The sequence below is a fragment of the Otolemur garnettii genome, unplaced genomic scaffold (genome assembly GCF_000181295.1).
Source record: "Otolemur garnettii isolate 467f Iridium unplaced genomic scaffold, OtoGar3 scaffold00023, whole genome shotgun sequence".
In the NCBI taxonomy this organism is placed as follows: Eukaryota; Metazoa; Chordata; class Mammalia; order Primates; family Galagidae; genus Otolemur; species Otolemur garnettii.
The window spans coordinates 10,888,985-10,904,718 of record NW_003852418.1 but is presented as its reverse complement, the minus strand read 5'-3'; the positions used below and the strand labels follow the sequence as shown (position 1 = coordinate 10,904,718).

Sequence of the window (15,734 nt, the reverse complement as noted above, 5' to 3'; positions counted from 1 at the left end):
CTCACATAACCCACTTCCCTCCTGGATCTCTGAGCTCAAATTCTCAAAAATGGATTGGCTGAGCCCAGCGTACAGATTGGCTTAGCTTGGTTTTCTGTCCAAACCTGGGCCGATCAGCAGCAGCTGGGATCAGATGATAGGAGCACAGTGACCAGTCTCTCACCCCCTTCAGCAGGGGCAGGGGACAAGGAAGGGCAAGTCTCCAAAATAAAGACAGGTGTGGGGAGGCCTGATAGATGTGTTTAAGGTTTCTAGTCTAGTCTTGAGGATTCCTGGAAATTTATTAAGCAGATGCGTAATATGATTGGATTTGTATTTTAGAAAAAAGACTCTCAGAGCAATTAAATCTACTTGCTTTTCTGCATAGTCTGCAGATTTGATTAGATTCCATTAACTCAAATATCTTGAGTTCTTTCTCTAGAGCATGCCCTCTTCTTGATCCTGGTACTCCAAGGTAGTTAAGCCAATATCTTTAGCCTCAGAAAGTTCATAGTTCCAACCAGGTATTAACATGGGTCCAGGATGTCTATGCCTCCTTGGAAATCACCTGCAAAACCTCGGGTATCTGGAAATTTTTCTAGCAAGAAGTTTTTAGCTTTCATCTGGTTTTCAACACAGCCTTAGGAGCTCATGCTCTGGGGTCCGACAGACCTGGGCCAACATTCTGGTTCTGCTATGTACTAGCTGTGGAAGCCCAAGTTTCCACTTCTGCTAATGGAGCTAATAATGCTGAATGGGGTTATTGTGGAAACAAAACAAGCTATTGCGTGGAAAGTGCTTAGTACACAACAAATACCCAATAAAGGGTAGCTATTGTTATTAGTATCATTGTCATGAAAGTAGCACCCCATCCCATAACAGCTATGAACCACTGATCTAGATCAGAAGTCAGCAAACCATGGCCAATGGTCAAATTTAGTCCACTGCCTGTTTTTGTAAATAAAGTTTTATTGAAACACAGCCATGTCTGTTTGTTCATGTTGTCCAAGATTGCTTTCATGGCACAAATGCAACAGAGAGTGCCTGGGCTGCAGAGATTAAAATAGTTACCATTTGGCCCTTTGTTAAGTTTGCCGTCCCTGAGCTTGCTGATTAAATCATCTCAATTCTCTGAGCCCCAGTTTCCACACCCAGACAATAAATGAATTCAGATAAATTATCTTTTTAGCTCAAATATTCGGTCATTAAGTGGCTAATGAAATGTAAAAATGCTCCTGAACATTGAGATGTGCCCTGTAGACACAGGGTATTATGATGATCATCTTATTGGTGGTTGATTACTAAATCTGACTCTCTTCTCCTCACAGATCCTTGCTATAATCTCCATCATGTTCATCGTCCTGTCCACCATTGCCCTGTCCCTCAACACCCTGCCTGAACTGCAGAGCCTCGATGAGTTTGGCCAGACCACAGACAACCCCCAGCTGGCCCACGTGGAGGCCGTGTGCATCGCATGGTTCACCATGGAGTACCTGCTGCGCTTCCTCTCCTCGCCCAAGAAGTGGAAGTTCTTCAAGGGCCCACTCAACGCCATTGACTTGTTGGCCATCCTGCCATACTATGTCACCATTTTCCTCACCGAATCCAACAAGAGTGTGCTGCAGTTCCAGAATGTCCGCCGCGTGGTCCAGATCTTCCGCATCATGCGTATTCTCCGAATCCTTAAGCTTGCACGCCACTCCACCGGCCTCCAGTCTTTGGGCTTCACTCTGCGGAGAAGCTACAATGAGCTGGGTTTGCTCATCCTCTTCCTCGCTATGGGCATCATGATCTTCTCCAGTCTTGTCTTCTTTGCCGAGAAGGATGAGGATGACACCAAGTTCAAAAGCATCCCAGCCTCTTTCTGGTGGGCCACCATCACGATGACAACTGTTGGGTATGGAGACATCTACCCCAAGACTCTCCTGGGGAAAATTGTTGGGGGGCTCTGCTGCATTGCAGGGGTCCTGGTGATTGCTCTTCCCATCCCCATCATTGTCAATAACTTCTCTGAGTTCTACAAGGAGCAGAAGAGGCAGGAGAAAGCAATCAAGCGGAGGGAGGCTCTGGAAAGAGCCAAGAGGAATGGCAGCATTGTATCCATGAACATGAAGGACGCTTTCGCCCGGAGCATCGAGATGATGGACATCGTGGTTGAGAAAAATGGGGACAATATGAGTAAGAAGGATAAAGTGCAAGATAACCACTTGTCTCCCAACAAATGGAAATGGACAAAGAGGACACTGTCCGAAACCAGCTCAAGTAAGTCCTTTGAAACCAAGGAGCAGGGGTCTCCTGAGAAGGCCAGATCATCTTCTAGTCCTCAGCACCTAAATGTTCAGCAATTGGAAGACATGTACAATAAGATGGCCAAGACCCAATCCCAACCCATCCTCAATACCAAGGAGTCAGCAACACAGAGCAAACCAAAGGAAGAACTTGAAATGGAGAGTGTCCCAAGTCCTGTAGCCCCTCTGCCCACTCGCACAGAAGGGGTCATTGACATGCGAAGTATGTCGAGCATTGATAGCTTCATTAGCTGTGCCACAGACTTCCCTGAAGCCACTAGATTTTCCCACAGCCCTTTAACATCACTCCCCAGCAAGCCTGGGGGCAGCATGGCCCCAGAGGTGGGCTGGCGGGGAGCTCTGGGCGCCAGTGGTGGTAGATTTGTAGAGGCCAACCCCACCCCAGATGCCAGTCTTCGCTCTAGTTTCTTCATTGAGAGCCCCAAGAGTTCTATGAAGACAAACAACCCCTTGAAGCTCCGAGCACTTAAAGTCAACTTCATGGAGGGCGATGCCAGTCCATTACTCCCTGCTCTGGGAATGTATCATGACCCTCTTAGGAACCGGGGGGGTGCTGCAGCTGCTGTCGCTGGATTGGAGTGTGCCACACTGTTGGACAAGCCTGTGCTGAGCCCAGAGTCCTCCATCTACACTACAGCAAGTGCTAGGACACCCCCCCGGTCGCCTGAGAAACACACAGCAATAGCATTTAACTTCGAGGCGGGAATCCACCAGTACATTGACGCAGACACAGATGATGAGGGGCAGCTACTCTACAGTGTGGACTCCAGCCCTCCCAAAAGCCTCCAGGGGAGCACCAGCCCCAAGTTCAGTGTTGGGACAAGATCAGAGAAGAACCACTTTGAAAGTTCCCCCTTACCCACCTCCCCTAAGTTCTTAAGGCAGAACTGTATTTACTCTACAGAAGCATTGACTGGAAAGGGCCCCAGTGGTCAGGAAAAGTGCAAACTTGAGAACCACATCTCCCCTGATGTCCGCGTGTTGCCAGGGGGAGGAGCCCATGGAAGCACACGGGATCAGAGCATCTGAATGGCCCTACCAGGGAGGAGAGACTTTTGGGCAAGGTCCAAAGAGGAGGCCTGTTCAGCAAAGCCATGGAGTTTTTCTTCATGAACTCTGATACAGTAAGGCCCTGCAAAGCCCCCAGAAAGAAGAGAGACTCCAGAGAAGGCCCCTAAGACCCTGACAGCCATGACAGGTTCATCAGCATGAAGTTGGCCAAGCCATAGGGTACAGCACTTCCTTCTGACAATTCTACTGCCCTCTTTGGGAGATGACGTGAACAGAACTCACACCACCATTCTAGACATAACCCAGGCCACCTACTCCGCATCCTAATCTCATGGCTTTCCATCACAGCCCCTGAAGACATTTCCATCCCTCCTTGCTTCAGCTCAAGAAGGATGCTGGAACAAGTGGCTGGTGTTGAAAGAGTGGTTTGACCAGTGTGATATTAGGTGTTGCCCGGCCACCTCTAGGAACATCTGTCCATCACCTCCTGGATGGATCCCACAATTAGAAGGCTACGGGGAATGCTCGTGTCATGGGGAAATCTCTGCGCCATAAGCCACGATCCCAGCGCAAAACTGTAATTCAAATGTCTTCATTGACTTCGGTGTTCCATAGTACCTGAGATTTTATATTTTTGAGATATCATCAGGGTGAGTTGCACCACTTGTACTCAATTCTAATTGCCCCCTGGCAATCTGGGAAGGGTTCAGAAGGCGGGCACTCAGCCAACAGTAGGAACTTGGAGCATTGCTTTAGGGTTGTAGGAGGAGGAAAACGTTTTCTGTATATCGCTAGTGTAGACTCAAAAGATATGCAAGTGTCAAATATGCAAAAGAAATAGCTTATTCAAAGAGACTGTGTTATTAAAGAATAGCATAAAAATTGATTTTTTTTAACTTACTAAAATGAAAGGAAAAAAAATACCCATCATTGAAATGCCCAGTTCAGACTTTGAATACTTCCTGCTCCGACAGGTAAAGCGCCTAAGATAAAAGAAATTCTTTTTTTTTTTTTTTTTTTTGTTTCCTGTGGTTTTAAAGCTAAAAAAAAATTTAAAATAAAAAGCACTTTATTGTTTTTCAAAAAATAGGTTCTACCAGGGACAGTGTCAACATCTTGCACTTTAAAACAAGCATTATTTCCGTGGGCCACTTACCGGGACTGTAGTTGGGTTGTTGCTACGAGCCTGTTTCTGGCCACGGTGGGTGATATTGCGCTGATATCACTGTCTGCCATGTCAACGTCTTCGGGCTCCTTTCCTGTCCCTCCGAAGTTCCCCCTTAACCCTCCTGGGTCAGCAGGGGTTTTGGCCCCCCTCAGGTGGGGCCTCTCATAATGTTAAGTGTATAGGAGACATGCACATCTCAGAAGGACACAGTGACAGTTGGACACTGGGTGTTTTATTCTGTTCCCTTTCTTGTCAACCAGCCATTGATGTGTTTTCAGTGTCACTGTCTGTACTGAAAGCTCAACTCTCCTTCCTGCAGCCATCAATGCAGCCAGTACAGACAAAAGCAATAAGTATGTGTGTGCATCCCGAGTGGTCCTGGTGTATTTCTTGGTGTTGGTCTTCCTGTCTTAGTTTGATGAGCTGACACTACAGGCCTGCTTTTAGTCCAACAGCATGGCGTTGTTGGAACTTCCTCAGTACAGTGACCTTGGATTGAACCACTGAGCAATCCGAGGCTATGGTGTTGGCTTGTCTGTCAGTAAAGATAACCTGTTATCGGTCTGCTTGTCTATAGTACAATGGAACAATGTTGGTCTCTTAACACAATGTTAACGGATGATGTCCCAAGTGCAATAGTGGGGGTCTGCCTATCCTCAATACAGTAGCAGGCATATGTCTTCCTGATGGGAAGAGAACATTAGTGTTGGTTCACCTGTTCCCAATATAATCTGTTGCTGGTCTGCCTATTAGTACAATGGCATGATCGACCCTATCGTGGAGTTGTTCCGCCTGCCCTCCATAGAATGGCATGAGACTGGGCCACCTGTCACAGGTATGATGACATGGGGGTCATTCCACCACCATTAAAAATGCGTGTTCTCTGCTATCTACAAACCCAGTTCATACCACTTCTCAGCATCTCCAGGGACTACGGATCCCCCCAAGAGGGTTCAGTCCTGTTCTTAGGTATCTTCAGAGCATTCACGCAACAGATGCAAGGGGACTCAGGGGCATGGAGAGTGTGAGTTGGCACACCAGAGGGGGAAGCAGCGGCACTTCCAAAACACTTTGCCAAGCACACCATCTGGCTTGGGGGCCCCTTGGGGACTGACTGTGGAACGGCTCTCCACCGGCCATCTCGCGTATCTCTTCTTTGTTTTCATCACCATCAGTGTCCACCATCAGCACAAATGTGAAAATTCAGGGAAAACACACAAACACTTTTTGATAAAAGTAAATCGTTGTGATTTCTGATTCAGATATTTTTAGAGCTGATGCTATCTGTAAAAATTAATAATGATACTAATATAGTCTATTTTACATATCAGGAAAGTGAATATGTTTAAATATAGCCATATATAGTGAGAAGGAACTTACCACCCCTTCTTTAATTCAAGGCATTTCATTTGTCGGTTGAAGCAGATGAGAAGTGTACAGATTGGAAATTCTTTCTTTTTTTTTTTTTAAACTAATAACCAATTGGTGCAACTCTCCTTGTAACCAAAGGCCCTTTCTGCCTTGTGTGATCGTGTAAGACCTGGCCCCTCCTTCCTTGTGTATTTTGTCTGACCTTAAAGTAGCATTTTATTGAGTCACTTTTGAAGGATGAATTCAGAAGTATCATTAAGAACCTACCTTTTCAGGCTTAATAGCCAGAGTCCTATAGAGTTCTTATAGAAACAGAATAATTGAAATTCAGCATATACTATGCTTAGAAAGTATTCCGTTTTGGTTTGCGTTTTTTCTTTTTTTTTTTTCCTTTTACTTACATGTATATGTATTGTGGGAAGATAGCTTTTACCCTGTGCTCAATTCAAGATAGAATATTGTTACATCTTCCCAATCCCCTACCCACCAAAAGGGAATATACCCAGGTTTGTATTATGTATATACCCAACCTGTACCTACAGACACGTCTATGGACACGCACTGGGAAATCTACCTAAGAGTCTCCACTGAAAAGTTAACTTGATAGGCGGGCCTTGAAAGAGAAAGGGAGAGCAATGGTTTGGAGGCAAACACTGCTTCATTTCCCACCCATCCCTAAACCAACAAAAGCAGAAAGAAACAAGTCCGTCCAAACAAGTGTTATTAGGGGCCGGAGGTGAATGGATGTTGGCCGCTTTGCCGAATTCAGTGAAACTCATCAAGCACCCAGCTGAACTTGAGTTCCAGCTTCCACCATTATCAGAAAGGGCTAGGGACCAGGTAACTATGTGTTCCAATCACACAGGCAAGAGTCTGCAACCAGCGAGGAGGGAGCTGGGCGAGCTTTGCAGGAAGAGAGTTGATTCACCTCTTTATCTTTGGGTCGAAGAAAACAACAGGACTTTGGTGCAGTAGGTCTCTCAGTGCCTTCTTTAGGAATTCTATCTCAAGCACACTTTAAGGGGAAAGAAAAAAAAGAGGCGGGAACGTGGGTTCCGGTGAAGTCCCCTTCTCAAAAGAATTCGGGATCAAGAAAGAAGAGGAAGAAGGGGAAACAGCAACACACCCCGAGGCGGCCACTTCCTTTAACTCACCCAGCTTGCCCCTGAGAATTGCTGGGGATACAAACTTTTTCAAACTGACTCCCAACTTCTCCTCCACTGTGTCTTGGTAACTGTAGCTACCCTTTCTCCTAATACTAAGATCCACGTTTCTACGGAGAAAAACAAAACAGTATTCTATTCTGTAAAACTGTAATGTATTGTTGATATTTGTAACTATTGTATATTTCTGTCTTGCTCCGGTGGCGGCTGGAGTGTCTTCTAGTCCATGGACAAGGAGATATTTAAAATTCACCACGGACAAGGGCCACTAAAGCCAGGTCTCTCTCTCCCTCTCCTTTCCTTATTTCTCTGCCAAGTAGTCTCAAGTAACATAACCCCGGGCTTTTCAGCCTCAAGTGAAGAAACGTGGAATCAAAGGAGGGCAAGGCAAAAAGACTCCGGGACAGGCTCCTTGGGGAACAGCCTTTTTCTGTAGCTGCAAAGTGGGCAGGAGGAAGAAGAGGGCGCCCCTGAAACCCCAGCAGGACAAAAGAAAGCGTCCAGCCCCAAGCTGATGTTTCCTCACCTGTCACTGCTTATAGGACAGCACCTGAATGCTTTCACATCACTCAGCTGGGGTGTCCCAAACCAGCCCAGGCTACACCCAGAAATAAGAGTTACCTCTGCATTTTCTGTTGCCATTTTTCTGGCTCTAGAAGTATCTGATGCGCGACTATGTCGTAGGCTGTCCACGCATCTCAGAGTAGTCTATTTTTCTGTTCAGATAAAATATATAAATATATGTATTTTTAGCAAATTTATAATAGGGCAATTGATCTAATTTCTTCTTTTGTAACACCGAATACTATCTTAGGCGTTTCATGGTCGGTCATTATCGTAGCTTTGATATTTTCTGGTCATTTTCATCTTTCCTCCCATCATCCCTTGGGCTATTTTTTCTTTTCTTCCTTTTGATTCTGATTTCTTGGGCGTAGGGAAAGACTGTGGGGTCCAACTTCCTTGTGGAGGCCTTTCCTGAGGCGAGGCCTGGGGTCTGTCGATGCCGTTACTTTCCTCATTCGGTCTGTGTGTTTCTCCTATTCATGTGCTTAAGAATCCAGGGCGTGAATGCAGAAGGGAGACCAAGGGAGGCAGAGGTGCAGATGGCCCTCAAAAGCAGGCTGGAATGTGGGCTGGTTTAGCTCAGAATCCACTCCACTCCAAGGATCTGAAGGGACTGAGTTTCTTCATCCCCAGAGATCTTGGAATCAAAAAATCTCCTGCAAGCAAACTTCCCACTGCCGTTTCTGAGACCCAGAACACACCTAAGTTCCTTCTGGCTGGGCTGTTCCCGAGCCCAGCACCTGTTCCCGTACCCAGCACCAAGGCCAGAGCCTTTTCAGGTTCTTGCAAACCTTAGAATATACTGGACCTCAGATCTTATCGGCTTCCTATTAGTTCCTCATTTTAATCCATTTCTAACAGCTTCACCAAAAAAATAGTGGCCAGACACCCTTGCAGCCAAACCCTGAGGAGAGATGTCCCAGAATCTGCTAGCTCATCTCTCCCTTCCACAGCTGTCTGGCTTAAGGAGTAAGAAATGTGTGGCAAGGACAGTGGTACTTTTCCACCTTCCAGTGGCCAAGCTTTGGGGAGATTTTGGATTGTCCTGATAATTAATTCCATGAGGCAGTTTTCAGCCTCAGGTGGGCAGAGGACATCTCGCTAAGCAGTATCTTCAGCAGAAAGTGATTCTCCATCCATCAACCCACACAGGAAGATGAAGTGAGGCCAGATAATCTCTAGCTTGTATTCATTTTAGTTTTGGTATCCTACCTGCCTCCCTTTCAGCTTTGGGGATCTGGGCTCTGCCCAGAATCAGAGATTTGAGCCAAACCAGGACTCCCGGGTGGCAGGGAACCATCCCTATCAAATAACCCTCTAAAGAAAGCCAACCCAAATATGAATTTATCATTCTGGACTGTGACCCTAATCAGTTTTCCACCCCCCAAATACCTGTTAGTCTGGGTTGAAACCAGAGCCAAATTAAAACAGACAAGATTTTTTTTAACTTTTGTATAAGAACAAAACTAAAATGAAAAAGAATTGCCTCCCGTAACTTTTCTAGATTAAATGCCCAGATAAGCAAACACCCTTGCCTATGGCTGTTTTCATCAAGAAAGAGGTTACATACTTTGGGTTTCCATCCACTATTCCTGATTTTATCTTAACCTGTAATTTCTCCTGAACTTCCCCCAAATGCCAACTTGAATTTGGAAGGGGCTCTTGTTAATTGAAGGAATGCTCATCTGCACCTCTAACCCTAACTCTCCAGTCCTCTCTGCAAAGATCCTAAAAAAAAAATATTAATAATAATGTAAGGGCTGGCCAGGAAGGGGGTAGAGCCTGAGATTGACAGGGCAGTCAATTTCAGCTCAAATTAAAGAAGCCCTTCTAATAAGCTGGGTTGTCAACCATGCAATCCAGCTTCACGGTGGGCAAACATATTCCATTATACTCCTGGTGTTTAAAGAGAGGCTAGATGATGTACAAAATGAGTATTTCACAGGATCCCTAGAATCGCATGGAAACTGGGCTGAACAATCAAGGAATTTCTTCCTCTGTTGTTCCTTGAGCAGTGGATGTGGATGGGGGGCTGGGAGGGTTGGACACTGTGGGCACAGGCTCCAGCCACTGAGGCAAAGGCATGGAGAGCAATTAGCAGGAATTCCACTTCTAGGCTTTGTAGTTATCAGAGGGGGGCTCAAGAAGCAAGGTGGCAGCTGGACACTCTGCTCCCTCCCAGCTCCTTGTCTTGGAAAATTTTAATGGCCCTGTATCTATCCAACCTATCCCCAGTGACTTGCCAGGTACCATACACTGAGCTAAGACTCATGCTTCCCTACCCCAGGCAAGCCAGAGAGTAATCTGCGAAGCCCCCATCACCAGCTGCTCATGCTACGGTGCTCTAGCCCTTCTGTCCAGAACCTGTGCCCTCATGAACCTGAGGCTTTCTGTACAAGAGACGCAATTATCTGTTACCTATTAGCCAGCCCACTCAACAACTGCCCAGGCAGACAATGGCAGATGGCACCATTCCAAAGGGCTTTTTTTCCCCCTGGTAAATAATACAGGAGATCCCATTCAAGACCTTTTAAAGTCCCCAGCCATGAAGTAAATCTAGAAAGGCCAGAAGACAGAGGCAGCCATAATCAAATTTCATAGCTAAGCAAGGCTCTGGCTGCCTCCGGGTGGAATGCCCGCTCACCCACATCTGTGGTGTGCTTCCCAAATTCATCCACATCCCGCATTCTCCAAGGGAAGCATTTGACAAGACAGGTTCTGCATGTGGTGGGTTTGGAGAAAATAGGACTTAGACCTCAGGTGAAGCCAAGTCCGGGTAGTCTAGGTTGTTTTATTCTGAGCTCTGGCGGGATGATGTGTTTGGATGGGTAGACTAGACAGAGGCTTCTTCCAAAACCAAAATGAAACAAAACCCAGTTTCCAAGATCCCCCTCTAGAAGCTCTGCCCTGCAGAAATAGCTCAAATGGCACAACACAAGGCTTATTGGGCAGTCCATCGAAAGGTCGGACACTCCCGATCCTGTTCCATCAGAATGCTCTCAAGGGCCATGCGTGGATGGCCATGCACTTTCTAACTAAAGCAGGTTTGGAAAGAAAGTGGCAGCACAGGAGACGGTGCCCAAGAAACTACCTTCTCCACGGCTTGGTTTATGGCCCCCTAGGCTCCACCTGGATTTGTATAGATGAGCTGGATGTGGAAGAGTTGGGTGTGCCTGATTGTGGGGGGCAAAGGGGATCTGCAGCTGCTGGGCCAAGCAGCTGGCCCCTTTGCTCTCCCAAGTTTTGACTTCAGCCCAAGGTGTAGGGCTGGGAACCCCATTATGTGCACCAGAAATTCAAGGTTATCCTCAATGTCTGCCCTTAGCACATCGTGGTCATCCAACCTGTGTTTCCTTGAGTGAGTGGATGTGAGAATGGTTGGCCCCTGAGTAAAGGATTGGATGGATGAGTGGCTGCGTGGTGAACAGGGAAACTGAAGAGTTCTCCTCTGGCTTGTGGTATCGCTCACGGGGAGAGGGGGAGAAATGGAGAGCCCCTCTCCACTGAAGCCCATAACTGCTCTATTAACGCCATCTATTCTTTGACTCAATTTGGGGTCAAGATGACGGCCAAATTTGACACTACCAGGCCTCATGCTGATAAGGACCACACCCCTCTCAGAGCCACACTTTTGGGGAGCCTGCGGGGCTGCCCCAGACTCCTTCCTCCTCCCCCATCTTGCATTGTTCAGGCTCATGTTCTAGTTTAGCTCACACATGGCCCCAAGTGGTTTTCCAATGGGCTAAGTCAAGAGTCCAAAGTCGGGGCTTCCCTTGGTCTGGGGCTTGCTGGGGCAGCCAACACCTGGAAACTGGATTGCATTCCCTGAGCCGCAGGAGTCCAGCTGGGTACACAGGCCAGCCTGTCCTCCAGCTTTTAGAGCCAATGATTTCCTTTTTTCTGAGCCCCGAGGTCCCCTGTGACAGCACGTGCCCTGATCCCATCAGCTAAGAGCCTGTCTCTCCCAGGAACCCATGGCATGGGGTTGGGGCTCTTCTGCCAGCAAAGCCATTCTGATCACCCCGCCCTTGATGGGGCCAAGCCAACCACATTAGCCATAAATGACCAATGTCCTCAGCCGCTCTTTTCTCGGGGGTGTGTTCATGGGTCCTGTTCATCTCTCGTCAGTTGACGTCTCTAGTCCTTCTTGTAAAGGTGAAAATGAGCATTACGCGTGCGCGCGTACACACACACACACACACACACACACGGAAACCAAACAACAAAAACCCAGTGTCTTTTATGCATGTAGTGAGATGAAATTGTGATCCTTGTGTGACCTCCAACTGCTGTCCTGTCTTGTAAAATATGTCCAAATGTTTAAGAATTTCTAAGCAAATGGTCCCTTAATGAAGTCTGCAGAGTTCAATAAAAGGTATGGAGAAAACAGGCTTGGTGATGTTTCTTTTATTTTCTGGAGGGCACAGGGAGGGTGTGAAGAACCTGGGGACCTAGATGGGGAGCATTAGCTTTTCCTCTTCCCCCAGAAGAGGGAGGCCATGAAAATGTACCTGGTTTATCACTCCTGATCTGCAAGCTGGTGGTAACCCACTCCATGCCATGTTCATGATTCCAAGCCCCATCTCTGGTCATTTGGTTGTCATGTCAACTATGCTGGGGTATTCCTCTCTCATAAAAATGTCTCACAATAGAACATATAATTCTAACACCTATAGGGATTGAGTGGGTAACACAAGTGACTGAAGCAAGCCCACTAAGAGACATAAGGGAGTGGTGGTGAGTGTGGCAAAGTGGAGAGCACACACCCAATCTAAAGGAGTGAAGATGGTTCCTCTCCAGCTGGTTGCTACTTTGTAAGGATGCAGGCCCAACAATGCCCAATCTTTTTAAGAGAAGTGAGGAATCTGGATTTTTATAGTAGATATCCCAACTTTTAAATGTTAGCAATTAATTGCCATGGTTTTAATCTTACACCGGAACACATGCATGGAACACATCCATGGGCAGACTACAGCCCATAGGCTACCCTTTTCTGATCTCTGCCCTTGACTGAGAGAGCTCCATAATTTCTCTATTGGTTACCTACTGCTGTGTTATAATTACCCTCCCCTAAACTAGCACCTTGAAACATTTATTATCTCATTGTTTTTGAGATAATAGGGATTCAGGGGCATCTTTTTTTTTTTTTTTAGAGACAGAGTCTTACTTTGTTGCCCTCAGTAGAGTGCTGTGGCGTCACAGCTCATAGCAACCTCTAGCTCCTGGGCTTAGGCAATTCTATCACCTCAGCCTCCCAAGTAGCTGGGACTACAGCCATAATGCCCGGCTATTTTTTGGTTGCAGTTTGGCTGGGGCCGGGTTCAAACCCTCCACCCTTGGTATATGGGGCCCACACCCTATTCACTGAGCCACAGGCACTGCCTGATTCAGGAGTATCTCCAGCTGGGTGGTTCTGGCTGGGGTGGAGTGCAGGGTCTCTCATGAGGTTGCAATCAAGACATTAGCTGCAGTCCCTGGATTGACCAGGTCGCTGTGTCTAAGGCAGCTCTGGTTTCATGCTGGCTTCGGTTGCTCCCCTATAGACTTCTCCACAGGGCTTTGTTTTGTTTTGTTTTGAAACGGTCTCCCTCTGTTGCCCTGGGTAGAGTGCTGTGGAATCATCATAGTTCACAACAACCTCGAACTCTCAAGCTCAAGTGATCCTCTTTCCTCAGCCTCCCAAGCAGCTGGGACTACAGACAGGCATCCCCATGGGCTGGTTTTGTGTTGTTGTTTCTGTTGTTTTTTAGTAAACAGAGTCTTGCTCTTGCTCAGGCTGGACTTGAACTTCTGAGATTAAGTAATCCACCTGTCTCAGCCTCCCACAGCACTAGGATTAGGGCTCTCCAGTATTCTCACGGCATGGTGGCTGGCTTCCTCCAACTCCTCCCTTTTGCAATGGTCTGAGAGAGAGCAAGAAGGAAGCCACAATGCCTTTTGTGACCTCACCTCAGACACCAGCCCCCATCCCTTCCACTAATATCTATTTGTTAGCAGTGAGTCACTAAAGCTACCTTACACTCAAAAGAAGGGGAATCCCACCTGTTGTGGGAAAAGGATCAAAGATTTTTGTGGACAGATTTTAAAACCGCTATATTCCAAAGCCCATTTTGTGGAAAGAAGAGTTTCTAGACTTTAGAATTTCATAGCTCAGTAAAATTCCCAATTCCGTTTAGGGAAATCTATGAGCCTTTCATTCCGCCAAGTAAAGATATTGAGAGGGTCATTACCATGTACTGTCATCACCTAGTACATCAAAGGCTGTTCCATCCCCTCCCCCAAATATGTCACCTCAGAACAAAACACCCTCTGTAAGACACCAAAACTTTTGTCATCTTTTTTAATAGCTCAGAGCTTCTCACCATCAGCACTCCTGCCACTGAGGACAGCTCATTCTTTGCAGTGGGGACTGTCCCGTGCCTTGCAAGACGCTTAGCAGCGTCCCTGACCTCTGCTAGATGACAGTAGCATCCGCCCTAGTTGTGACAACCAAATATATCTACAGACATTGCCAGATGTCCCCAGGGGGACAAAATCATCTCCAGTTGAGAACCACTGGAAGAAATACCAAATCCAAACAGCACAGAGAAGCGTGAAACTTCCCTCACACCGCTAGAGGTCGATGCCCCCGTCCCTAGAGTCAATTCCTCCTCCCAGTTTCTCGTGTACCTTTCCAGAGAGAGTTTTGGCGGACACACATACACATGCCCACGTGTTTTGTTTTGCTTTGTTTCATTTCACCACACACATACAGCAACATACTGTATGCACTGCTCCCTGCCTTGTTTTTTTCACTAAATGTATCCATCTTGGAAATCACTCCGTATTAGTAAACCGAGAGCCTCCTTGTTCTTTTGCAAGGCTGTGTCCTGCTCTACGGTAGGTGGCAATTGTTAGTTAGAACCGGAGCTGCCTTAGACATAGCAACCTGGTCAATCCAGGGACCACACCTAATGTCTTGATTGCAACAACATCGGGTTGTTTCAAAATTTTGCCATAACAAATAGTGCTAAAACAAAGGGCTTGCGGGCAGTTCCTCTGGGCTCGGCCTTCACCGTGGACCTGAAATCTGCCCTTCTGGCCCCTCCATCGTTGCAGCAGCTCCCAGCCACTGTCTCCTACCTTCTTATTGCAGCCGCTTCTAGACTGGGCTCTTCTTCTGCCCTTGATCTTGCAGACTCTTCTCCACACAGTGGCCAGAGGGGCCCTGTCAAACTGTCAGTCTGATCATGTCACTTTGCTGTCAAAACCTTCCAAAACCTTCCTGTTACATGTTAAATAAAACCCAAAGTCCTTGGCTCGCTCTCCGAGCGCTGCTTTGTTTCGGCTCCCCCTGCTCTCACCGGGGGTGCTCCCCGGGGACATCACCAGCGTTCTCCCTGGTCCTCAGACATGTCCACCATGGCTGACCCCCTCTATCCTCTTGGATCTCCTGACTTCTTATTCATTCCCTCCCCTGTCGCCTCCAGACACACTGACAGCCTGTCAGTTTTCCCACATTCGAGGCACACTTCTGCCCCACGGCCCTTGCTCCGGCTCTTCCTGCCGCTGGAACATCTTTTCTAAGCTGGCCATGAGACTCCCCGCTCATCATCACCTTCGCAGCAAGCCTTTCACCCGACCCTGCAGCAACCACACACATTCCCAGGCTCACGCTCACAAACACCCCATTCTCTACTTTATTTTTCTACATAGTATATGTCCCCTCCTGACACAGCCGGTTTTATTTACTTACTTTGTTATTTATCTCCCTCCCCAAAAAATGTAAATTCCACAAGGGCAAATGATTTTTATCAGTGTTGTTCCCTGCGATGCCTAGAAGTGTGCCTGCCTGGCATACAGTAGGTGCTCCATAAGTAACTTGCTGAAAGTTGAAGAAGTAAATAAAAGCCTCCATAAATGAAGTCATGTCATACTGTGTGTATATTTCTTTTAAGAGATGTCCTTGAAAAATCAAATTGTAGGGGGAAAGGTTTATAAGCTCTTTGTAATTTCAGGGGTTTTTTTGTTTGGTTGGTTGGTTGGGGTTTTTTTGGCCAGGGCTGGGTTTAAACCCACCACCTCCAGCATATGGGGCCGGCACCCTACTCCTTTGAGCCACAGGTGCCGCCCTGTTTGGTATTTTTTGAGACAGAGTCTCACTATGTCACCCTCGGTAGAGTGCTGTGA

The 15,734-nt window shown here is 47.0% G+C and overlaps 1 protein-coding gene across 1 annotated transcript in view; it reads left to right on the top strand.

Annotated features, from left to right (window-relative positions):
• The window catches only part of KCNB1 (potassium voltage-gated channel subfamily B member 1), a 101,322-nt gene extending 97,011 nt beyond the window's left edge, over positions 1 to 4,311 (top strand). Inside the window, exon 3 of the mRNA XM_003787685.3 lies at positions 1,308 to 4,311. Coding sequence (XP_003787733.1) covers positions 1,308 to 3,317 — 2,010 coding nt within the window. The 3' untranslated portion in view covers positions 3,318 to 4,311. The remainder of the gene's footprint in view (positions 1 to 1,307) is intronic.
• The last annotated feature ends 11,423 nt before the right edge of the window (positions 4,312 to 15,734 follow it).